This window comes from Bos taurus, chromosome 4, assembly GCF_002263795.3.
Source record: "Bos taurus isolate L1 Dominette 01449 registration number 42190680 breed Hereford chromosome 4, ARS-UCD2.0, whole genome shotgun sequence".
NCBI lineage: Eukaryota > Metazoa > Chordata > Mammalia > Artiodactyla > Bovidae > Bos > Bos taurus.
Window position 1 is genome coordinate 44,731,704 of NC_037331.1, and position 25,056 is coordinate 44,756,759.

Below are 25,056 nucleotides of genomic sequence, written 5' to 3' on the forward strand. Positions count from 1 at the left end.
CAAAAGATATAAGTAGATATTTGAAAGTAAAACTTCTAACTGCATTTAAGTTGTGAGGTGGGGGACAGATTATAACACTGGGGAAAAACTATATTTCTGTTGCTTCTTAAATGATCTAATAAAGACCCATGTAGATATAAAACTCAGGATAGGGTGCTGCCTACGGTGTGCTCTTTTAAATCTGTCTTCAAGTCAAATGTTCTTTAGCTTCCCAGGAGGCTCAGTGGTAAAAGAATCCACCTGCCAATGCAAGAGACACAGGAGATGTGGGTTCGATCCCTGGGTTAGGAGGATCTCTGGAGTAGGAAATGGCAACCTACCCCAGTATTCTTGCCTAGAAAATTCCATGGACAAAGGACTTTGGAGGGCTACAGTCCATGCAGTCACAAAGAGTTGGACAGAACTGAGCACCCACACACACTCAAACCATGAATTAGTAGTATGTCAGCTCAGTGTCCTATGTTTTAAACATCCACTGATCTGCTTTCAGTGGAGAACTGAGGAAGAAACGTAAGGTGGACATTTCCCTGATTAAGTGGCAAGTCAGCCATGACATCGTGAAGAAAACTGTGAAATGAGAAAAACATAGCTGGAAGCAGTAGGTCCTTACCCACAAAGGTGCAGCTTCCCGAAGTGCACGACCTCCCTCCTCCAGCCCTGGGTGGTCCCTGCATGATAGGTGCTGCTCGGGTGGTGCTCAGTGGAGCACAAGGAGCTGACATGGCCGCTGCTGTGGTAGCAGAGGGGGAGCAGCAGGTGCCAGGTTGCCCCGAAGTCCCTGGAAAATTCCAGTCTGACCGGATCAGCAGAGGAGCTATCAGTTGAGCATCCGACATTGATCTTGACAAAGAAGAAAAAAATGATACAAATTACCTCAGAGCAACAAGCCTTGAAATGATTCACCACTTCATTATTTTCTCGAGGGTCCATTTTCCTGGGAACTGTCTTGCTGAAATATTTAACACCATGAAAATCTGTTTTGCCTGAGTAATATTGCATATTACCTTTAAATAATACTTTTTCATAAAGAACCTCAAAGGGCCTCATGAAAAATTTATTTTCCCTCATTGTTATAAAAAGCTAGGAAGTGAATAAGGCAGAGACTGGCATGGAATTCCAAAATTTACCTTTAGCCCACATTCATTGCCAAGCCATACAAACTGTAGTGAAAAGATTGTTTCTCTAATTTTGACCATTAGCTTTTTTTTCAGACTGCTGGATGGGAAGACCTTCTATTTTTCATCTTGTGACACCTTCAAACAATCCCAAGTTTTACACATGGAGAATCTCCAGTATGTTTTCAATATTAAAACAGAATGAAATAAAATTGTTGTCACCATTTCCCAACATAGTGAGAACATTCTCAGAAAGGACTTTTTAAACATGAGGGAAACAATCACTTCATTCCTTTTTCATGTTTTCAAGTGAATTAAACTAAAACTTAAACAAATGGATGCGATTCTTTTCATGAAAAAACTTTCCCTCTTCCAATTGGGATTAACATTTTCTTGCTGTCATAGCAACTGGATATATTTCTATAATTTTTGTTCTTGTTGAAGTTACTCCTCTTTTCTTTTGATGGGTAAACTATTCTGATTGAGTAAACTTTACCACCTATAGGCATTTGTTTCTACCTAGATTCTTTTGATAACAGAACTCTTGAAAGGGCCATAGATATTACTTTTTATTAACATTTAAAGCATAAATAATAGAAAATATAAAACAAGGTTATATAAGTTACTTAAAAAATTAGAAAATATAACAGAAAGCTTAGAATAGAGAATAATTTCTCCACTAAGGCATCATTTGGTCTTTGATTTTAAGATGAAAGAAACAACTCTAATTTAGAGGATACAATTAATCTAGAGCAAATATTAAAAATTTTGTTGACACAATTAGGCACTAATTTAAGCCTGTCCAATGATTAGTATAGGTTTCAACCATGAAAAAGTATCTTCAGAAGTTAAGACTATTGAACCTTAGCACAATGTATCTTTGGTTCTGCTGATTTTATCTAAGTTTTTAAAATATATAAAAGTTTTTTTTTCTATACATTTTAAATTTCTGTCATGAAAAATAAAAGGAGTCCATAAAGAGTGATGAAATATACAGAAATTAAAAAAAATAGTAAGCATTATTTTATCTGTAAAATTCATGACATCATGATAAATATTAAACAAAAGTGCTGGCCTGGTATAGACTATAATCACACTAACCTGGGTCTTAAGTAACACGTAAAAATTGTGAAAAATAGCACAAGAATAGTATAGTCCTTTTCATTTTTATAATGTTTGAAATAATTTGACAATTTCTCATTGTAGTAGGTGAGGAAATTATATCGTAAATAAAGGACTAAAAATTCAGAAATAAACTTTAGTAGGATAATACATTCTGCTAATAAAAATGAATTATGATGTAAAACCTCTTTTGTCCTTGCACAAAAATGGAAAGTCATAATGCATGAAATCATCTGAGATTTTCCTCCTCTTTCCTAGCTTTTGTTCAAGATAAAATTTAAAGCATTACTAATAGTACAAAGTCAAGTACCTCAAATTGTATGATGGTGTTCTCATTCACATTCAGGTCACGAGTAGTAATGGAATGCTCACCAACTTCATTGGAAACAAACACCATAGCTGAATCTTCCTCACTGTTAACACAAGAAAACACCAAGGAATCCATTTAGGCAAAAGCTCATTGTGATCTCTACAGAGCAGTGGCTTTATTTTTAACTTTTCAATTAAATACTTACGGTGCTCCTTTGGAAGAATATGGGCAATAGAGACCAATGTTACCACCAGGATAGAAAAACCAATTGTCTTCTCTGGGCCCAAAGTCAAAAGTATCCAGAAGCATCACGGGGTTATTTAAATTATTTCCATCAATGATGAAGTCATCAACAATCCAGATTTCTTCTTTCTTACCTATGGCATTTTTGGATAAAGCAAGTTTTCAAAGGTGAAAACTGGATGAACATTTTTGCTCAAAGGAAGAAAGGACAGAAGGAACTCAATAACTATTGGTTTAAACATATGCCTTCTAGAAAAAGAAGCACAAACTATATAATACTGTATTATCAAAGTATGGAAAAAATTATGCTTTCAATCCTTTTAAGTTGACATTGCATGAAAGAGCCTCACTAATTTCAGAAGACTGGTAAGAGTTTGCTTCACTTCCTGTCACAGCAGTGCTATGGTACCATGGACCCTCCAGCAGCAAGAGTGGGCTTTGAGTTATGCTTTCATGGTTTAAGGGAATCTGTAACATGCCTGAATCTATGAGGATGGATGGTCAGCCTGTGGATTTATAAATGAGTTACACTAACTAGTCTATTTATGGAGCAACTCAGGATATTTTAGCGGAGAAGGCAATGGCAACCCACTTCAGTACTCTTGCCTGGAAAACCCCATGGACGGAGGAGCCTGGTAGGCTGCAGTCCATGGGGTCGCTAAGAGTTGGACATGACTGAGTGATTTCACTTTCACTTTTCACTTTCATGCATTGGAGAAAGAAATGGCAACCCACTCCAGTGTTCTTGCCTGGAGAATCCCAGGGACGGGGGAGCCTGGTGGGCTGCTGTCTATGGGGTCGCACAGGGTTGGACACAACTGAAGCAACTTAGCAGCAGCAGCAGCAGGATATTTTAGAGTCAACTCATGACTTAGACGGAGAAGGCAATGGCACCCCACTCCAGTACTCTTGCCTGGAAAATCCCATGGATAAAGGAGCCTGGAAGGCTTTAGTCCATGGGGTCGCTGAGGGTCTGACACGACTGAGCAACTTCACTTACACTTTCACTTTCATGCATTGGAGAAGGAAATGGCAACCCACTCCAGTGTTATTGCCTGGAGAATCCCAGGGACGGGGGAGCCTGGTGGGCTGCCGTCTATGGGGTCGCACAGAGTCAGACACAACTGAAGTGACTTAGCAGCATGACTTAGAATCATGTTTCCTTTAGGCTTAAGGACCATGGCCATTACAACACTGGCTTGTTGTGCAGCTTTGCTGCTGCTGCTGCAAAGTCGCTTCAGTCGTGTCCAACTCTGTGCGGCTTTATTTAATTGTTAAAAACTACACAGAAGAAAACATTCTGTTATATGTTACTTTATTTTTCCTTTAATGCTTTTCAAACATGTATGTTTAGTTGGAGCTATATGGGAACATACAGAAAATTAGGAAAATCACTCCTTAGGCTGTCATAGAATTTGATTCAGCAACTCAGGTAGGGTGTTTAAGTAAGGTATTTGCTGTTTTATTGCTAAGTCATGTCCAACTCTTTTGTGACCCCAAGGACTGTATCCCACCAGGCTCCTCTGTCCATGGGATTTTCCAGGCAAAAATATTGGAATGGGTTGCCATTTCCTTCTCCATGGGATCTTCCCAACCCAGGGATCGAACCCAGGTCTCTGCATTGCAGGTAGATTCTTTACCACTGAGCCACCTGAGAAGCCCAAGGAAGATATTACTGAGTAGATAAGAAGGGTAAGCCCAGTGCTTTTGCAAAACACTGCTTGGATTGAACTGGAAACGAGGTGATAAGACCATGCCAAGCAGAAACAACAAGGTTCCCCAAGGTTGCTACTTCACTGATTGCTACTTTTAGTAGAATTCTTATAAAATATATAAAAGGATCTATAAATAGAAGCCTATAGAAACAACCTGATGATTTAAATGAAGTCACATGTGCCTTTCCCTCTCTAATCCTGTCACTGTTCTAATCCTAGGAACTTTCTTCCCTTTTCTTGTTTTGGAAGCAATTGGTGAAAGAAATGAAGAAAAATTGGTAAGCATTCCAAACTTAATATGAAGACAACTATCCTCTGGACTGTACAACTGGCTGCATTTTTGGACTCAGCGATTATACAAGATTATTTTTTCTGTTCACAATAAGTTACAATTATTTTACTTTTTGACTTACTGATTATAAAGGACACACTCAGGTTAAGTTTTAGAGATGGCGGTACATTTTTTTTTATCCACTCTGTGTTACCTTTGCAAAGAATTCGCTTAATGTGATATCTCTGTGCTTACCTAGGCCACTAAAGGTACAATTTGGTAGAGTCTGGTTCTTTATAAAAAGCAGTTAATAGAAATACAGGAAGCAATAAAACATTACAAATCTGTAAAATTGTTTTCTCTAAGCATTTGAAAACGCTGTTAAATTATACATTCACTTTAACTTATCACTGAGTCAAGTGTATATGACAGAATATTTTATCTCAGGCACTATCTGCTTGGTGTCAGTCCCTCTTTGTCATGGCATTTTGCTCTAACATTGTTCTGTCTCATTAGCGAAGTGCCGCACTCAGAACTATGTATTCCTAAATGAATTCAGTAAAAAATGTAGTTACAACTGATGAGTACCTAATGGTAGAGCTGGATTATTTTTTAAAAAGCATAGCTCTATGACAGGATTTAGCTATATTTGCATAGGAATCAAACACGAAGATAATATATAGTCAAGTATGAAGGTAGAGATATATAAAGCTAAATATTCCTTGAAACTCCTCAAAAGTGAAGCATGCAAAATGTGCTATTGACAGTGAAGTCACTTAGCTGCCAAACACTTCCTCCACAGCCTAGGCGAAAGCACGTTAACATGCCACAATCAGTTTTGACCATAGGAGAACTTAAGCATTTTTACCGTTATTATAAGGTTGCCAGAGTCTGAATCTTGTAGCGTTGGTTTGGGCAGTGTATGGCAAGGGAACATTAATGAAAAGTATGTTGGTAGTTTGAGGGAAGTAAAATTCATCCATCAGATGCCAGGTGATTCCCCCATTGATGGAGAATTGCAATAGAATAGAATGGGACCTCTCTGGGGTACCTAGAAAGAAGAAAACACAGGCACAAACACATTGTGATAAAAATGGGAATACTGTACAATCTTAGACTATTTTTTTTTTTTTTGCATCAATGCATAACCTGACTTGCATTCACATAGATGCTTTATAGTCCAAATGCTTCTGAGGCAAGCTGAAGTGATGATGGGTTGCAATTTCTGGATAAATAGATCTCAAAACACACACCAAATCTTGGATTTTTCATACAGTACTATCTCCTTCTTTTTCTCAATATGAACACATATCTTTCTATATTTCATTTAGGAAATATTATGTCAAAAATTTTTGATTCTATAGGCTTCACAGCTCTACAAAGGGTCAAACATTTACATCTCATGATATTATCAAAAGTCTACTTGAAAATTCCTTATATCCAAATGTCATTATTTGTCAGGAAAATTATTTAGTTAATATGGAAGGTCAGAATGACAGAGTTGGCTTTAGGGGTTTACATCTGTGAAAGAAAATATCAAGTTTCCAAAAGCTAAATTTTTAAAATTTAAATTTCTTTCAGCTAGAAATAAGTGGTAAAAAAAATAAAAAAGATTCAGGGATGTGATGATAAATTTAACCAGCAGAGGACTAGTATGATTAGTATTTCTGTATGAAATCATTATAAAATAAGTAGTAATCTTACCCCGACATTAAAATGGATGTATATTATAGAAGAACATTTGCAAACACTTATGCACTCAAATTTATGTTGGCTCTCCCATATAACAAAATTTATGGGCCTAAAATCTGTTATTTCTTTGCGGAGGAGGAACCGTGCATGGGGAAATTTGCTTGAAGGGAAATAGTGAATTCATACCCATAGAAATGACTTACTTTTTGCTATAAATCGAAGTGAGAACTGGACATACATCGTATTGGTACAGTCTAGATCTCTTGAAATGAGCATCCGTAGTCCTTCCTGCAAACAAACAAACAAAAACATACATGTTAAGCAATCTTACTTTATTTGCGAGAATATTTTCCTTTGATTTTATACATCTAACTTATATTAGCTATATAATAGATGCATAATGATCAAGAGACAATACTTGGTCCAGTTTGGAAGGAAAAACTGATCATTTCCCCTTTTAATAGCTTTCATTCCCTATGCTTGAATAACAACATTTCATTGACTCAACTCTAAGTCACACTTTGCTGTGATTTTTATAGAAAGCAGTGCAAAAATGATACCATTATATATCTATAAGCCTTTTTAAAACACAGCCTCCTTTGATCACAGCATGTTGTGAGAGGAGTAAAGAGGAAACAGACGGAAAATGTGCCAGCTCCTGCTGGAAGCTAGGAGCTAATAGGTAACTTTTTCAGGGTTCCAAAGAGTCTTAGGAACTTACTCCTTTGCGTGCTCTGACAGCCCCAGGAGGCTCTCATTCAGGCTGACACAACACCCTCCAGTTGGTCAAGTTAAATAAGGCGTAACTAAGCAAGTCCCTAAGCCCAGGCTGGAAGCGCTCATGCAGAGAAGCCAAGGAAGGCGGAAAGCGATCACACTGGCTTTAGTAATTTTTCTGCTAATTAACTATTTCTGGTTGTCTGGGATTGACAGCTCCACAGCTTGTTTTCTCCATGTATGCAGGATTGCAGTGACAGCCCAGTAAAATAGAATTTCGCTATGCAAATGTTCTAGGTACTAACAGGCCTTTCAGTCTCAAGTATGACTCTGAATGAAGTGGCTCTTTGGTGGTGTAGGGCTGGTCGATACTGAGTGGACACTGTACTGTCTACTGGCTTCTTAATTATCAGCTAACGGATACCAAATTCTTCCTCTTCTTAATATTTATTATACAATACATTCTTCAATAGCTGAAAAATTTTAAATAAGACTAATTTTGTAATGGGCTTCTCTGTTATAGAGCAACCACATATTGAATGCCCACAACATTCTGGGATCTAAAACAATCACTTTATTCGTTTAAAACACCTATCACTCATAAGGGAAACATATTATTATCTTCCTGTTGCACATAAGGAAATGGAAAATCTGAGGTCAGTAACTTGCTCAAGATCGCAAAAGTGAAAATAGTAGAATTCAAACTCAGATATGTCAGATTCTGAAACTTATCCTCCATCCTTTATAAAATATCAGTGTTTTGTTTATTAAATCATCTTTTGGTTTGGGGAGAGATACCTAGATAATGCTAAATTTAGAATTTGAGAATTATTTGATATCGTAATGAAAAAGCAACTGCATTTATACAAAGCATAGATTCAAACTTCCAGGATTGAAGGTGGTTATGTAAAAGCCTTATATTTCCACTCTTATTTTTCTTTTATCTTAATAATTCACTGCCCTGCTCAGTCCATAATGCTTGGTCATTGCCTATCCTTCATGTCTTGAAGTCTTTACCCTCTCCCTCATATACTTATCAGCTTAAGGCCTTGGATGTTTTCATAGCTTGGCGCCATATAGAGGTTAAGGCCGTGGAAAAGGTAATTTCATCTTACAATGAAAAAGCTTCGAGGTGGGTAGTTAACAGATCCAGTTCATAAATATCCCTTGACAACATCAAGATAAAGGAATATGATTACTCTTCACCCTTGATTATAGAATGTGAGTATAAACTTGCTCCCATGTATCTTGTAGGAGCAATTTTGCTGAAAGTCAGCATGATTTGAAATACGAAAGCATCCTTCTTTCACATTTTAAATTTTATTTACAGTTAAGTACTTGATATGGAAAATTGCCCAGTGGAACTGTATTGCCTGCTTCTACATATATTCTAGCTCATACAAATGCTTTTTTTCTGATCCTCTTCCAGGTTCAGTAATCCATTTGTGCTAAATGCAAAGCTATTTTAATAGCAGATAGCACTCCTGAATCTATAAACATTGAAAAGAAACTATCGTTTCCTTTTTCACAAAAGAATGCCTTTCTAGGTCAAACTACAACCTACTGAATGGTATATGTTTAGCCATCTTTGCATCTTGCAGGACTGAGAGATAATATATGTCCAACACATATAATGCTTGGCTGCCCTTGCATTTGGATGGCTAAAGAGAAAATATTTAATACTAATATAAAAGACTATATGTTTCCCTTGTTCATCGGATCTAGAGACCGGGTTAATTTACTGCCTAAAATTTTATCAGGTAAAGATATTTGAATCACAGGATTTACCTTTTGTGGTCTTGTCAATTGCTTCAAATAGATGGTGGTAATGAGAGCTAAAGCTTCAGACAAGAATTAAAATATACACAATCAAAACAGCAGTCTCTATCCTGAAATGTCCTACCTCAATTTCTTCAGTCACTTACTGCTCCTAGGGACTTGTAAATCTCCCTGACCCCTAAAGTGTTTTTTCTATCTCATCTAAAAACTTGAGAAGAATTCTGGACTCAAACAAGAATGACAGCCAGCATCTATTAACTATAATTGAAAAACTTCCAGGGCGTCTAATTTTCTAAGTGTTAGGTGTTAATCATTAAGGTTGTACAGACCCATGTGGATTTTTGTTTAAGATTTCATTTGCACACCTAGATTAGCCAATTGCACCAGCTGAGAGGGGCAGGATGTGGCATGTATTCACATACGAAGATGTGCCAACTCAGCACAGTTTCACATAATTGCTTAATAACCCTCTAACCAACATTTAGGTTGAAATACAAAAAATACACTAATGATGTTTGAGAAAGCTATTTAACTTGATTTAAATGTTTGGTTTTCTTGGAGTCACCAAATGGTTGTATTGGCAGGAGAAAAAGAAAGAAAATGGAAGGAAAAAGCAAAGATCTTCCATAAAGTCATTTAGAAAAATATTTCAAGTTAAATATCTGAAAACACACAAAATGTTACATTCTAGAAGCCAAGATTCTAGAAATAGTGTATATATAATTTTTACATATGTAATTCCAGCAGAATGTAAGGAAGGTCTGATTACCAAAGCAAGGGAAGAGTTTAATGCCTTGCTGCTGCTGCTGCTAAGTCACTTCAGTCGTGTCTGACTCTGTGTGACCCCATAGATGGCAGCCCACCAGGCTCCGCCATCCCTGGGATTCTCCAGGCAAGAACACTGGAGTGGGTTGCCATTTCCTTCTTCAATGCATGAAAATGAAAAGTGAAAGTGAACTCGCTCAGTCGTGTCCAACTCTTAGCGACCCCATGGACTACAGCCTACCAGGCTCCTCCATCCATGGGATTTTCCAGGCAACAGTAATGGAATGGGTTGTCATTGCCTTCTCCGGTTTAATGCCCAAGTGATCATAAAAAATGATCTCAGTCAATATAAGAGGAAACATGATATGTGTTAGAAGACAGTAACAGTATATACAATAATATATCATCTGAACAGAAATGTATCTGTGTGGAGCATTGAGAAAAGACAGGAATTTCAGTGCTAGTGAAGAATCTTATCTGACCCCTTTAAAAATGAGTGATGTTCCAGACTTGATAGTTTCACCATTCAGATTCCCCCTCTCTGCACCATACACTTCAGGCCAAAGGTCGGGATGTAAGTTCCCATTGAAATCATCTTTAAGAATCGAGGGTAGAGGAATGACAGGAACACAGTAGGCTCCACCAAAGCCCCGGTCACACCTAAGGAAAAAAATGAGTGGCGAAAAGGCATTATCTGTCATGAGATCAAGATATTATCTTTCTTTTTGCATTACAAAGAAAGAAACTTCCAATTTCATTAACTTACACACAGCGTCCAGCATCACAAATCCCTCGTCCTGAGCACATCCAAGGACACCCTGAAGCCAGCACGACATTATCAATAGCCCAGGAGTCAGCTCCCAGAGTGTAGTTGGCCTGGATCCATCTGAACCGGGTCCTGGGAGATCTAAGAAAAACAAAACAACACAGAAAAAACAAACAAATCATACTTGGTTTGAGTGGCAACCTTCAAAAACAAAACATTTAATTCTTTCATTTTAAAAGTGTCTTCCTCAGGGTTCCAGTTTTATTTGAGAGACTTTGTTTTATACCAAATTTTGGATGTTGTTTACTCTTGACCCAAAAACAGGAGAGTAGAAAACATACTTTTAAAATATTTCACCATTTCTTTCATATAAGAGCCTCTGAACACATGCCAACAAACTTGGAAAATTCAGCAGGGGCCACAGGACTGGAAAAGGTCAGTTTTCATTCCAATCCCAAAGAAAGGCAATGCCAAAGAATGCTCAAACTACTGCACAATTGCACTCATCTCACATGCTAGTAAAGTAATACTCAAAATTCTCCAAGCCAGGCTTCAGCAATATGTGAACCATGAACTTCCTGATGTTCAACCTGGTTTTAGAAAAGGCAGAGGAACAAGAGATCAAATTGCCAACATCTGCTGGATCATCAAAAAAGCAAGAGAGTTCCAGAAAAACATCTATTTCTGCTTTATTGACTATGCCAAAGCCTTTGACTGTGTGGATCACAACAAACTGTGGAAAATTCTTCAAGAGATGGGAATACCAGACCACCTGATCTGCCTCTTGAGAAATATGTATGCAGGTCAGGAAGCAACAGTTAGAACTGGACATGGAACAACAGACTGGTTCCAAATAGGAAAAAGAGTATGTCAACTCTTTTTGAGTTGACTGTATATTCGTCAACTCAAGGCTGTATATTGTCACCCTGTTTATTTAACTTATATGTAGAGTACATCATGAGAAACGCTGGACTGGAAGAAACACAAGCTGGAATCAAGATTGCCAGGAGAAATATCAATAACCTCAGATATGCAGATGACACCACCCGTATGGCAGAAAGTGAAGAGGAACTCAAAAGCCTCTTGATGAAAGTGAAAGTGGAGAGTGAAAAAGTTGGCTTAAAGCTCAACATTCAGAAAACGAAGATCATGGCATCTGGTCCCATGACTTCATGGCAAATAGATGGGGAAACAGTGGAAACAGTGTCAGACTTTATTGTTCTGGGCTCCAAAATCACTGCAGATGGTGATTGCAGCCATGAAATTAAAAGACGCTTACTCCTTGGAAGGAAAGTTATGACCAATCTAGATAGCATATTCAAAAGCAGAGACATTACTTTGCCAACAAAGGTCCATCTAGTCAAGGCTATGGTTTTTCCTGTGGTCATGTATGGATGTGAGAGTTGGACTGTGAAGAAGGCTGAGAGCTGAAGAATTGATGCTTTTGAACTATGGTGTTGGAGAAGACTGTTGAGAGTCCCTTGGACTTCAAGGAGATCCAACCAGTCCATTCTGAAGGAGATCAGCCCTGGGATTTCTTTGGAAGGAATGATGCTCAAGCTGAAACTCCAGTACTTTGGCCACCTCATGGGAAGAGTTGACTCATTGGAAAAGACTCTGATGCTGGGAGGGATTGGGGGCAGGAGGAGAAGGGGACGACAGAGGATGAGATGGCTGGATGGCATCACTGACTTGATGGATGTGAGTCTGGGTGAACTCCGGGAGTTGGTGATGGACAGGGAGGCCTGGCGTGCTGCGATTCATGGGGTTGCAAAGAGTCAGACAAGACTGAGCGACTGAACTGAACTGAACTGAACTGAACATATGTGACTTGGAAAAGTCAGTTTGAACTATCAACTTATTCTGTGTTTTAACTCTATGCAGAATATTAGTTTTCACTTTCAGGCTTTTACAACTTTTCAGTACTGGAAAAGAGACTGAGGATGATAAACATGAGGATAAGTTGGAATCTTACAAAGTTCTTGCCATGAAGTCTCTGTTCTACTGTCTCTAAGGTTTCTGAGGTAGTAAGTGGAAGCCTTATCCAACTTCTGCCTCTATTTTGGTTCCTGAGGGCCTGGCTCCCATAAAGGTGAGAACTAGAATGATGTGATGCACCTCCATGTTTTTTTTTTTTTTTTTATTATATTTGCAATCTGTTAACTGGGATATACTGTCAGAAGACCACTTTATCCAGAAATATGTACAGCCTTACCAAACAGCAGTAGCAGTCTCTCATTTAGGAACAGATTGCACAGCAGAAATGTGTTAGTTATTTGGAATGTAAAACACAGTCGACTTGAAGTGGAATTTCAATAGTAGCATTTCAAGTGCTATTGTTTTCCCTACACAAGTCCTCCTTCAATGCAACACAGCTGCCAGTGTGGTAGCTCTGAAAGGGAAATCTAATCATGTCACCACTCAGTTTAACACACTTTAAATGGTTCCCCTGCACATGCCAAACTGCTAATATGAAATACATGCCCCCTTCATCATCCGCCCTCTTCTCTTGCCTCATCTTTGCCTATTTCTTCACAATTGTACTCTAATAGCATCAAGTCCTTGAGTTTTCCCATCAACTCATGTTTCTTCTGGTCTCTGGGATTTTTTTTTGGCTTACAACAGCACATATGACCTCCCACAGGCTCTCTTCAATCAGATAAGCTCTATTCCCTAATTCAGACTCAACTCAGACATCAGTTCCTGCAGAAAGCTCCATTCAATCTCCCTAATATCCCCCTTTGTTTCAATAATATCCCTGGGTTTTGTCACTGTTAGCATTTTATAGCATAAATAACTGCTTAGATACCTGTTATCCTAAATCATATATTTGGATCCAGGCATCACCTTATTCATTTTGTACCAGAGATCTAACACATAATGTTGTTGTTGTTTAGTAGCTAAGTTGTGTCTGACTCTTTTGTGGCCCCATGGACTGTAGCCTGCCAGGGTCCTCTGTCCATGGGATTTTCCAAGCAGGAATACTGGAGTGGGTTGCCATTTCCTTCTCCAGGGAATCTTCCCAACCCAGGGATTGAACCCACGTCTCTTGGTCTCTTGCATTGCAGGCAGAGATATTCAATAAATGTTTGTTGAATAAAAATAGAATGAATAAATGAGCTACAAGTGAGCATTCTTTAAAGCTCTGGGGTCCACAGGACACTCTTTTAGGTTAAATACTAAAACACATTGATTTCCTGTGTGTGTGTATTTTTTTTTCTGCCACTTGTTTGCACATCTCTGAATCAAAATGGAACCAGGAAAATGGAAACCACTGTAAGTATTTAATGGAGAGAATTTACAAAGTACTGGATGCATAGTGAGTAGCAGCATCAGTGAGGAAATAAGAGTTTAGGGAAGTCAGGAAGCCACTGCAAGTCCAAATATGGAGAGCTACAGGAGGAGGTGCTGCTAGTGTCCAGGGGCCAGTGTCACCTGGAGGGACACCATGGTGGAGCTGGAGCTGCTGAACTTGGCCAAGATGTACTTGAGATAGAGAGGGAGGGGGAGGAATACCCTGGTTTAACTTTATTTCCACCCTCCACTTTCTTGCTATTATCTGTTACTCCCTAAACCTACCAGGAAGCCAGAAAACACATGCAGCTGGCAAATGTAGCTTGCAGAGGCCAATCTGTCTACAATTCAGAGCAGGGCAATGGAAGGAAGATGTAGGGATCTAGGGAGAGCAGCTCCAGGATGGCACAAACTCTCTCACCCACCACAGTAACATTAGTTCCTAGAAAGATCCTTCACTATCCAACACCTAAACCACAGAAGTGGGAGCCTGCTGTAAGCCCTAACATAAGGTAGGGCTGAATGTAATCTGAGATCCTGCGGAGGGGAAGAAAGATGTAAAATGATATGAGCATTTTAAAAGAATGAACCTTTTACTCTTATTGTGGTGTGGAGATTAAAAAAGAAAAGCCAACAACAACTAAGGACACTCTTCCACATCTAATGATTTTACAAACTGCTTCATGTAGATAAGTATCACTCTGGTTATTGGGTAGATGTTTATTTTTACAACAATTTAAAACCTGAATCTGTCGGGCAGCCTTCAGGTTGCTGAAGAAGCAGAAAAGTTCAGCCTCATAAAACTCCTAGAACTCCTAACCACATTTAAAAAGTATTACCCAAGCACCTATAACTTTTTCTCCCCCCTGGTATGTTCCATGCATAATCCTCATGAAAGAGTAATAGAATTTCCAAGTGGCATCACAATTATTTTCCAATTAGGTGACAGAAACCTGAAGTTCTGACATGTAGCCAAATGACAATTCTCACATGGTGGAGAGTGGAAGGTAGACAGTGATCCGCTTCCAATTCTGGAATCTCTCGGAGGTGTAAATTGAACTTTCTGTGTAGTGCAGACAGCCAATGGTTGGAGGAACACATTCTTCAGTGACAAGATGCCAGTCCCTGCCATTGTTCAGAGAATACTGGAGCTGTACACTGTGGGAGTCGCTGAAGGGCTTGCTACAGCCCATGCTCATTTCAAACTGCAAGAAAGTTGATGCTGACACATGGAAGTCCCAGGTCTCAGCGTAACGAGGTTTTCCTATGAAAAAGGAAAAGTTTAATGGTAGCACATAATTGTACTCTCTTTCTTACTTGGTGTTTCTGCTTGTCATGCTTTCAGCAGTAAACAAAAATGATATCTATAGTGTCTCACATGTGCTTTGACTTTTCATCTCACACTGATTGTTTTTATCTAGTTAGCACAGACTCAGAAATATGGACGGCTGCTAACTTCAAAAGTCTTACCACCTTGAGACATGCCAACAGAGAGTCTGAAAATTCTAATTCTGCAAATTATAAAACATGGGAATGTTCTCAGACAGACATTTTGCCTCACTTTTGAGAAACATTGGTCATATTATGCATGCCATGAAAGACAGTCCCTGCAAAAACTGTCATGGGGTTCACCAAGTCACACTAGAAGACAAAACAACTTATTTCCAACTGCCTCCCTCAGCACAGGCAGTTATGCACATGGTTTTGCATTAGAGAATCTCCTTTTGGGCTTTAGTTAATTTAGTCCTCTAGTTAATTAAATATTCTCCCTTTATCAAGTGAAAATGTATACCTATGTTTTCAGTGAATATCAGAGCAGTGTCCATAGAGAGACAGTCAATATCAACTTGACCTCCTTGGATTCGATACCAGTTGGCTTGCAGATCTAAAGAGCCATCAAATTTATCCTGAAACCCAGTTTGAGAGCTGTCATTCATTCCTATAAGGACATCATCCAAGGCCCACTGGGCTGAATGCTTCCCTGAAATCAGATGAATAAAAGCAGTTACAGGAGGTTCATTATATAGCAATATGAATATCTCTATGACTGTGGTTTTAAATCAAATTATCTAGAAATTGACAGCAAATTAAAAAACACATAATATGAAGTGGCTTTAACTGGATGATTAAATGCTACCAGGAAAGTTGAGGTGAGCAGTAACTTGCCATGTTGGGGCTGCCACCACCGAAAAGCTGTAGCAGGTGTCTTTGACTCTCGTGGAAGGTCGATGGAAATGATCTGTGGTTCCAGAAATGACATGAAGTCCAACTCTCGAAGCAAATGCCAGAGTATCCCATTGTCATTTGAATACTGAACAACAAGCCCTGTGTTAAAAGACATAAATCCAGTTACTTGGACAGCTTTCCTAGAGGCAAAAAAGGCAAGGAACAGTATTATTTTAAGTGGCAAGGCTGTACTAGAAACTTCAAATTGCATCTCATAGAATGAGGGCACATTTGTCTAACTTCCAAGGAATGAATTAGTAGACCTGAAGGCTCATCAATTTCTTGACAGTTTCTGATGCACCAACTCCTAGGAAATGCGGGAAAAAATACATAAGCTCTTTTAAAGACCACTCAGCTTTGTATGAGCAATGAGGAGGTTGGTAAGAGGGACATAAAAATGCACTTCAGATTATGTATTTGAATTTTAGATTCTGTCCTGAACAGTACAAAGTCTCATATCATTATTATATACTCAGAAGGAATATCTCAATCTCCTAGCACAGAATAAAGAAGGGCTCTTTGCTGCTGATGCACCAGATAGGAAGCACAGGTCAATCTGAAATTCTCTTAAGCAGAAGGATACTTTTACAGGCACTTCATACTCTGTCAGGCCTTGGTCACTGAAGACTGATAAAGACAAATTATCACACAGCAAAGCAGAAGAACTTACTCCGCTCTGATGTTACTCTGACCTTCCTCTCTCTTTTCACCTTCTCCCCTTCATGTATCTCTTCTGCCCCATCTCCCTCTGCCTATCACCAGAGAAGTGTGATTTAGGGAAATACACATGAAAGTTTAAGATACTTCATGTGCGATTCCTTCTACCTCTCCCAGAAACATTTTTTATTTTAAAAGAGGACACAGGGGAAGGGTAATATTGAATGCAAAGGAAAAAACTGCTAATGATGAAATGGTAGGAATCAATGGAATATATATATACATATATATATCATTAGCAAATAATTAAAAAATATATATTCTATTTGATGGGAAGGGCAGAGGGCTTTCTTGGCATCTATCTAATTGCCTATTCCATAACTGTTCCTAAGACTGGCACTGTATATTCAAACTTATGACTGGGGATACTGAAGTGCTATCTGAATATTCATATAAATTATGTCTAGTAAATTTGTGTTTGTTATATTAATTTTATTATAGCTCAATCTTTCTAGTAGTAGTAGTGAAAGTCACTCAGTCATGTCCGATTCTTTGTGACTACATGGACTGTAATCTGCCTCTTGCCAGGCTCCCCTGTCCATGGAATTCTCCAGGCAAAACACTGGAGTGGGTTGCCATTTCCTGCTCCAGGGGATCTTCCCAACCCAGGGACTGAACCAGGATCTCCTGCATTGTAGGCGGATTCTTTACCATCTGAGCTACAATGTCATGTTCCCTCAGTCTTCCTGGAAAAATAACCCATGGTTCATATAATATCTTTTTAGTTTCCTCATTATTAACTAAGCAGAATATCTCAATCCCTGTGTTGTACTGCACAGCAAAGAGTTTAGTAAAATTGTTTCAAGAAATAATATGATAAAATATAGAACTAAAAGAATGCCTTTTAAAGTTAATTGATATTACATGGAATTATCGTCACTATATCTGACAAGGGGTGATGTCAGGAATAATAATGTCTAACATGCAAAAGAAAACTCAAGAGAATTAATGCTACCATATTTAAAATATAAGAAATCATTGTGTTTGATGAGAGAATAAAAACAGCTCAAAGAATAGGAACTCTGTAGGGAGACACTATGTTGTGTATGGGTGTAGACATGGGCGGCTGGAACTTTAGTGGGTGGAAGTCAGACCCATGTGTTGCAGAAGGGAGAGAACCACATCAAAGTTCCTGAAGAAAACTGAAGGGAGGTTCTTTCTCATCTTTATTCTAATCAAGGTGAGGAGTGTCTGACAAAGCTCTAGTCTCCAACCCTTGTTGCTTGCTCAAAATATAGCTTTCTTGTGGACATTAATTTGTTTGATATGGTTGATATTTGTAACATGAGAGAGAGAAAGTGAGAATGAATAAATGATTTAGATAGTTATCTGGGAAGACCTATTTGGAAAGTGGATATGGTATCAAAAATAAGGCATCACAAGACTAAAATCTCACTGGTGGTCCTTTAGCACCTTCTGCTCAAAGTCTGGTCCAAGGATCAGCACCTGCATCATCTGGGAACAGGTTCTACCTGTGAAGTTTTTAAAACATCTCCACAAACTATTTGACACTCCTCCCATCAAAAAGTGAAGGTTAATTCGCCTCTTTTTCAGAGTGGCTAGACCTAGTAACTTGCTACTGTTACACAGAGTATGGTAGAAGAGACATTGTGTAACTTCTGAGATGAGGCCATAAGAGGCGTTTACACTCTCTTCCCTCTCTCTTTGTCTCCCTGTAAGGACACACAAAGAGCCTGTGGACAAGTTCACTGAAAGAAACTGGTCTCTTGCCAACAGCCAGATAAGTGAGCATCTTGGAAAGAGATCCTCCAGCCCTGATTGGTTCTTCAGATGAATGCACTGCTCCTGGCTTTTACTTTGTGTGCAGCCTTAGGAGAAGTCCTGTGCCAGAACCTGAATTCCTGACTCACAGAAACTAGAAGGTAACAGACGTTGCCTTAGGCCACTCAGTTGGGAATAATTTGTTATGCAGCATACCATTGCAGTCCGATTGAAACAGAATCTGCACTTTAAAGCTTCCCAAAGGATTCTAACAGAAGCAGAAGATATTAAGGAGAGATGGCAAGAATACACAGAACAACTATACAAAAAAAGATCTTCACAACCCAGATAATCACGATGGTGTGATCACTTGCCTAGAGCCAGATATCCGACATGCGAAGCCAGACATCCTGAAATACGAAGTCAAGTGGGCCTTAGGAAGCATCACTACAAACAAAGATAGTGGAGGTGATGGAATTCCAGTTGAGCTATTTCAAATCCTAAAAGATGATGCTGTGAAAGTGCTGTACTCAATATGCCAGCAAATTTGGAAAACTCAGCAGTGGCCACAGGACTGGAAAAGGCCAGTTTTCATTCCAATCCAAAAGAAAGGCAATGCCAAAGAATGCTCAAACTATCACACAATTGCACTCATCTCACAGGCTAGCAAAGTAATGCTCAAAATTACACAAAATAATGCCAGGCTTCAACAGTACATGAACCGTGAACTTCCAGATGTTCAAGTTGGATTTATAAAAGGCAGAGGAACCAGAGATCAAATTGTCAACATCTCGTGGATCATCGAAAAAGCAAGAGAGTTACAGAAAAATATTTACTTCTGCTTTATTGACTACACTAAAGCCTTTGACTGTGTGTATCTCAACAAACTGTGGAAAATTCTTAAAGAAATGGGAATACCAGACCACCTAACTTGCATCTTGAGAAATCTGTATGCAGGTCAAGAACAACCGTTAGAGCTGGACATGGAACAACAGACTGCTTCCAAACAGGAAAAGGAGTGTGTCAAGGCTGTATATTGTCACCCTGCTTATTTAACTTATATGCAGAGTACATCATGAGAAATGCTGGACTGGATGAAGCACAAGCTGGACTCAAGATTGCCGGGAGAAACATCAATAACCTCAGATACGCAGATAACATCACCATTATGGCAGAAAGCAAAGAACTAAAAAGCCTCTTGATGAAAGTGAAAGAGGAGAGTGAAAAAGTTGGCTTAAAACTCAACATTCAGAAAACTAAGATCATTGCATCTGGTCTCATACTTTCATGGCATCTGGTCCCATACTTCATGGCAAATAAACGGGGAAACAGTGGAAACAGTGACAGACTTTATTTTTGGGGGCTCCAAAATCACTGAAGATGGTGACTGTAGCCATGAAATTAAAAGACATTTGCTCCTTGAAAGAAAAGTTATGACTAACCTAGACAGCTTATTAAAAAGCAGAGACATTACTTTGCCAACAAAGGCCCATCTAGTCAAGGCTATAGATTTTCCAGTAGTCATGTATGGATGTGAGAGTTGGACTATAAAGAAATCTGAGTGCTGAAGAATTAATGCTTTTGAAATGTGGTGTTGGAGAAGACTCCTGAGAGTCCCTTGGACAGCAAGGAGATCCAGCCAGTCCATCCTAAAGGAAATCAGTCCTGAATATTCATTGGAAGGACTGATGCTGAAACTCCAATACTTCGGCCACCTAATGCGAAGAACTGACTCATTTGAAAAGACCCTCATGCTGGGAAAGATTGAAAGTGGGAGGAGAAGGGGATGACAGAGGATGAGATGGTTGGATGGCATCATCGACTCAGTGGACATGAGTTTGAGTAAACTCCAGTAGTTGGTGATTGACAGGGAGGCCTGACATGCTGCAGTCTATGGTGTTGCAAAGAGTCGGACACGACTGAGCAACTGAACTGAACTGAACTGAAAGGACTCAGATGTATATGAGCATATGAGAATTACGGCTCAAGTGGTCCCTGCTCCAATTGGTTTCTGCCTGCTGCCTTCCTCCACATTAGCTTTTTCAGGACTGTCACATACACCTGCAGGCAACCGCAAGATCTGCAGAGAGGAGGCCCCCAATTCTTCAGGTCAATGGAATGCCTCTCAGGTAAGTATGAAAGAATGGAGAAATGCAAGAAAGGGAAACAGCAGTATCTCTATCTATTTTTTATCAATCTCTGGGCCTGTTTTTCTTGGGCTCCAAAATCACTGCAGATGGTGACTGTAGCCATGAAATGAAAAAAACGCTTGCTTCTTAGAAGAAAAGCTATGAAAAACCTAGACAGCCTATTAAAAAACAGACACATTACTTTGCCGACGAAGGTCCATCTAGTCAAAGCTATGGTTTTTACAGTAGTCATGTATGGATGTGAGAGTTGGACCATAAAGAAGGTTGAGCACTGAAGAATTAATGCTTTTGAACTGTGGTGTTGGAGAAGACTCTTGAGAGTCCCTTGGACAGCAAGAAGAGAGAGAGAGTCCCTTGGACAGCAAGGAGATCAAACCAGTCAAGGAAATCAACCTTGAATATTCATTGGAAGGACTGATGCTGAAGCTGAAACTCCAATACTTTGGCCACCTGATACAAAGTACTGACTCATTAGAAAATACTCTGATGCTGGGAAAGACTGAAGGCAGGAAGAGAAGGGGACGACAGAGGATGAGATGGTTCGATGGCATCACTGACTCAATGGACATGAGTTTGAGCAAACTCTGGGAGTTGGTGATGAACAGGGAAGCCTGGTGTGCTGCAGTCCATGGTGTCGCAAAGAGTCAGACATGACTGAGTGACTGAATTGAACTGACCCTCTTTAGCTGTGTCATCTAAACACTGTCCATGGGAATAAACCAAGCCATTTCAGCTCAACTACCAAATATTTAAGGAACATAAAACATTGCCCTTTTAAAATGACACCTCCATCCTCATTCTTCCCAGTCTTACTGAAAATAGCCTAATTTTGATTTTAATTCCAAATATGCAAATTGAGGCTTCAGCTTGAGTATGCAGAAAATCTTTACTTTTATCACTGGAAGAGATTTGTTCAAGGATTTAGGCAGATTTACATTTTAACAACCAGTTTTCAATAAAAGGCTGAGAAATGCCTGTGGGATGTAAATTACACAGGCAGCAGTGAGTTCAAGAAAACGGCTCAGGGTTGTTGAGAATAAGTTGTGTTCCTAAAGGGAAAAAGTCCCAGAAGGCAGATGAGAGCAATTATAATCAGAGGTTAAAGTAGAGGACAGCCTCTGGTCAGTAAGTGGATGCTTCCCACTATACCCTGGTCAGAGTTTCTTTTTTTTTCCTCATATACAAATAGGGGTATGGATTTGTAATTTTCAGAAGAGTCATACATATATGCACATGCACACAGTTGCTTCATGTTCCAACCACGAACTACTTTTAAATAGCAATTCTATCACAAGGTTTAAAGACAACATTCAGGTTCTCCACCTCTCCAGTCAATAAGCAAGATTCTGGGACAGAACTCCGTCTACCTTTGCATCCCTCAAAGCTCCTGTTTCCATGTGGGTGGAGAATGTTCTCTAGAGATACTCTTGTTTTGAACTACATATTGTTTCTGTAGGGTGATTCTATAAAAATTTAAATCAGGTTATGTCACTGCCTGACCTAAAAGTCTTCAGTTGTTTCCAATACAGTGGATTCCAATCCCACCTCTGTTCCATGGCCAGCAAGGCTCTGCGTGACCTGGCTCGGTCCCTCTCCTTCTTCTCCCCAGCACTCCTAAACCTTAACGAGCCCCAGGCCATCTGGCCTTCTTTCTGTTCTTCCAACACCACAACTCTTTTCTACCTCATGGCCTTTGCTGTTTCTTCTGACTGGAAAACTTGCCTTAAGCTCTTTCTGTTGTGGCTTTTTTCACCATTAATGTGTGTGCTTGGTTGTGTCTGACTATTTGCAATCCTACGGACTGCAGCCCGTCATAGGAACTGAACTGGACTGCAGCCCACCAGGTTCCTCTGTCCATGGGATTTCCCAGACAAGAATACTGAGGGGATTGCCATTTGCTCCTCCAGGGGATCTTCTCAACCCAGGTATGGAACCAGTCTCCTGCATTGCTGGCAGATTCTTTACTGCTGAGCTACCGGGGAAGCCTTCTCCTGGTGGCTCAGATAGTAAAGAATCTGCCTGCAATGGAGGAGATCCAGGTTTGATCCCCAGATCAGGAAGGACCCTTAAAGAAGAGAATGACTACCCACTCCAGTATTCTGGCCTGGGAAATCCCATGGAAAGAGGAGCCTGGTGGGCTACAGTCCATGGGGTCACAAAGAGCCAGACATGACTGAGCAACTAACACTTTCCCCTTTAGATTTCATTTTAAATGTCACTTTCTCAGTAAGTCCACTCCCAGATCACTCTGTTGAAATCAGCATCTTTCCCAGCATAAGTTTACTTTCTATCTCATCAGCTTATTTATTTCTCTCTAGCCCATCAATCTAACATCCTGCTCATTTCTTTTATTCTTGATGTTCTGACTCCTCTTACTACAATATAAGTTCTCTTAACGGTAGCGCTTTTGTCTGTTGTGCTCATTACTGCCATCCTGCTACATGGCAGTTTGCATTTCTTGTCCCCTTTACCATATGTGCTCTTTCCTTCCACCACATGGCTGGCAACACCCAGAAGCTACCCAGCAGCTGCTTCATTATCCTGGGTGCTGGATGAGAACCTCAGATGACCCATGAGGAAAATGCAGCACAGAGGACAAATCTGATGTTTTAACCCACAGAGACTGAGAGTTGCCTGTCACTGTAGCATAACCCAGCTCATCAAGACTGATGCATCTGTCTTTTGGTGACACTGTATCCATGAAACTTAGAACAGTGCCTAGCTTAGAGCAGATTCTTAATAAACGCTGTCAAAGAGACCAGGAAATACAAAATACAAGTTTCTAGACTGCTGATTCAATGTATAGATGATCTGGATAATTACTAGACTAACAGTACTGAGATACTTAGAAAAGTCAAGGAAGCTTTCAATTACTAATGATAAGGCCAAGGATATTTAGAACTGATGAACAGAGCTATCGGTGGCTCTACTGACTAACGGCTACTGTAGTGTTTAAGCCAATATGTTTTACATAGTTATGCCTGAGACAATAACAAACTTGAAAGCTGCAAAATTCTTCACATGCTTTTCATGAGATCAAAGTTTGGAGGAGGATCCATCTGAGAAGCTTATGGATTTTATGCCAGGAACCAACTCATAGGTAGGGTCCCTTAAGGAATCCTATCATATCTGTATAGCAACTGAAGGCCAACTATGTATACTTGAAGTGTTTTTGCATTTCTTTCAGCACTGAATCATGGAGGCAGAAGATGGTGTGGATGTCTGAGAGAATAGGGATCTGGGGAAGGGGAGAGGAATAGGCTCTAGTGGTCTGAATCTCTGCTCGTCCACTTACTGATAGCGTGATCTTGAGTAAGTTATTTGTCCTCTCTGTGCCCCAACATCTACATCTGTAAAATAGGATAAATTATAGTACCTATGGCAAAGGGATATGGTGAGGATTAAGTGCATTAACAGATAGAACACCTGGAACAGTGCCTTGCATATATAACTGCTCAGTAAAAATTCATATTTATTATTACCAACAACTGCTCCTTCTACCAAAGGATCTGTTTACAGGCAGGAAGCAGTGTATGAACTGCAATCATTCCTAGTCCCCTACAGTGCTGAATTTAAGTCTCTGCAGTTTTGTTTTCTCCTTGTGTAAAGTTATAAAGGAATGTGTGTGTGTGTGCTATGTAGCTTTAGTCATGTCTGATTCTTTACGAGCCTATGGACTGTACCCTGCCAGGATCCTCTGTTCATGGGATTCTCCAGTCAAGAATACCAGAATGGGTTGCCATGTCCTCCTCCAGGGGATCTTCCTGACCCAGGGGTCGAACCAACACCTCTTATGTCTCCTGCATTGGCAGGTGGGTTCTTTACCATTAGTGCCACTTGGGAATTCCTGTAAAGGAACAGGTTTTCCCAAAACAAATATGTTTCTAGGCTTAAGGATCTGGATGAGGAAACTTAGAGACCAGGGCTCTCTGCAGTTACCCATTTACTGATGGAGAGGAGAAGGAATGATTTAGGGTAGTGTATCCATTTACAAAGAATGTTCAAACTACCACACAATTGTACTCATTTCACACGCTAGTAAAGTAGTGCTCAAAATTCTCCAAGCTAGGGTTCAACAGTAGTATGTGAACTGAGAACTTCCAGATGTTCAAACTGGATTTAGAAAAGGCAGAGGAACCAGAGATCAAATTGTCAGCATCTGTTGGATCATCGAAAAAGCAAGAGAATTCCAGAAAAACATCTACTTCTGCTTCATTGACTATGCTAAAGCCTTTGACTGTATGGATCACAACAAATTGTGGAAAATTCTTCAAGCGATGGGAATACCAGACCACGTTACCTGCCTCTTGAGAAACCTGTATGTAGGTCAACAAGCAACAGTTACAATCAGACATAGAACAACAGACTGGTTCCAAATTGGGAAAGGAGTACATTAAGAGTGTATATTGTTACCCTGCTTATTTAACTTACATGCAGAGTACATCACGCGAA

At 39.6% G+C, this 25,056-nt stretch overlaps 1 protein-coding gene across 6 annotated transcripts in view; it reads right to left on the reverse strand.

The window, feature by feature from the left end:
* The window catches only part of RELN (reelin), a 558,501-nt gene that overhangs the window by 78,903 nt on the left and 454,542 nt on the right, over positions 1–25,056 (reverse strand). For all 6 annotated transcript variants that reach the window (NM_001206458.2, XM_005205336.5, XM_059885396.1 and 3 more), the window contains 10 exons: positions 15,956–16,114; positions 15,582–15,770; positions 14,780–15,053; positions 10,496–10,636; positions 10,212–10,389; positions 6,672–6,756; positions 5,645–5,827; positions 2,753–2,924; positions 2,548–2,650; positions 611–840 (listed from right to left, as the gene is read on the reverse strand). In NM_001206458.2, the coding sequence (NP_001193387.1) occupies positions 611–840; positions 2,548–2,650; positions 2,753–2,924; positions 5,645–5,827; positions 6,672–6,756; positions 10,212–10,389; positions 10,496–10,636; positions 14,780–15,053; positions 15,582–15,770; positions 15,956–16,114 (1,714 nt within the window). The remainder of the gene's footprint in view (positions 1–610; positions 841–2,547; positions 2,651–2,752; positions 2,925–5,644; positions 5,828–6,671; positions 6,757–10,211; positions 10,390–10,495; positions 10,637–14,779; positions 15,054–15,581; positions 15,771–15,955; positions 16,115–25,056) is intronic.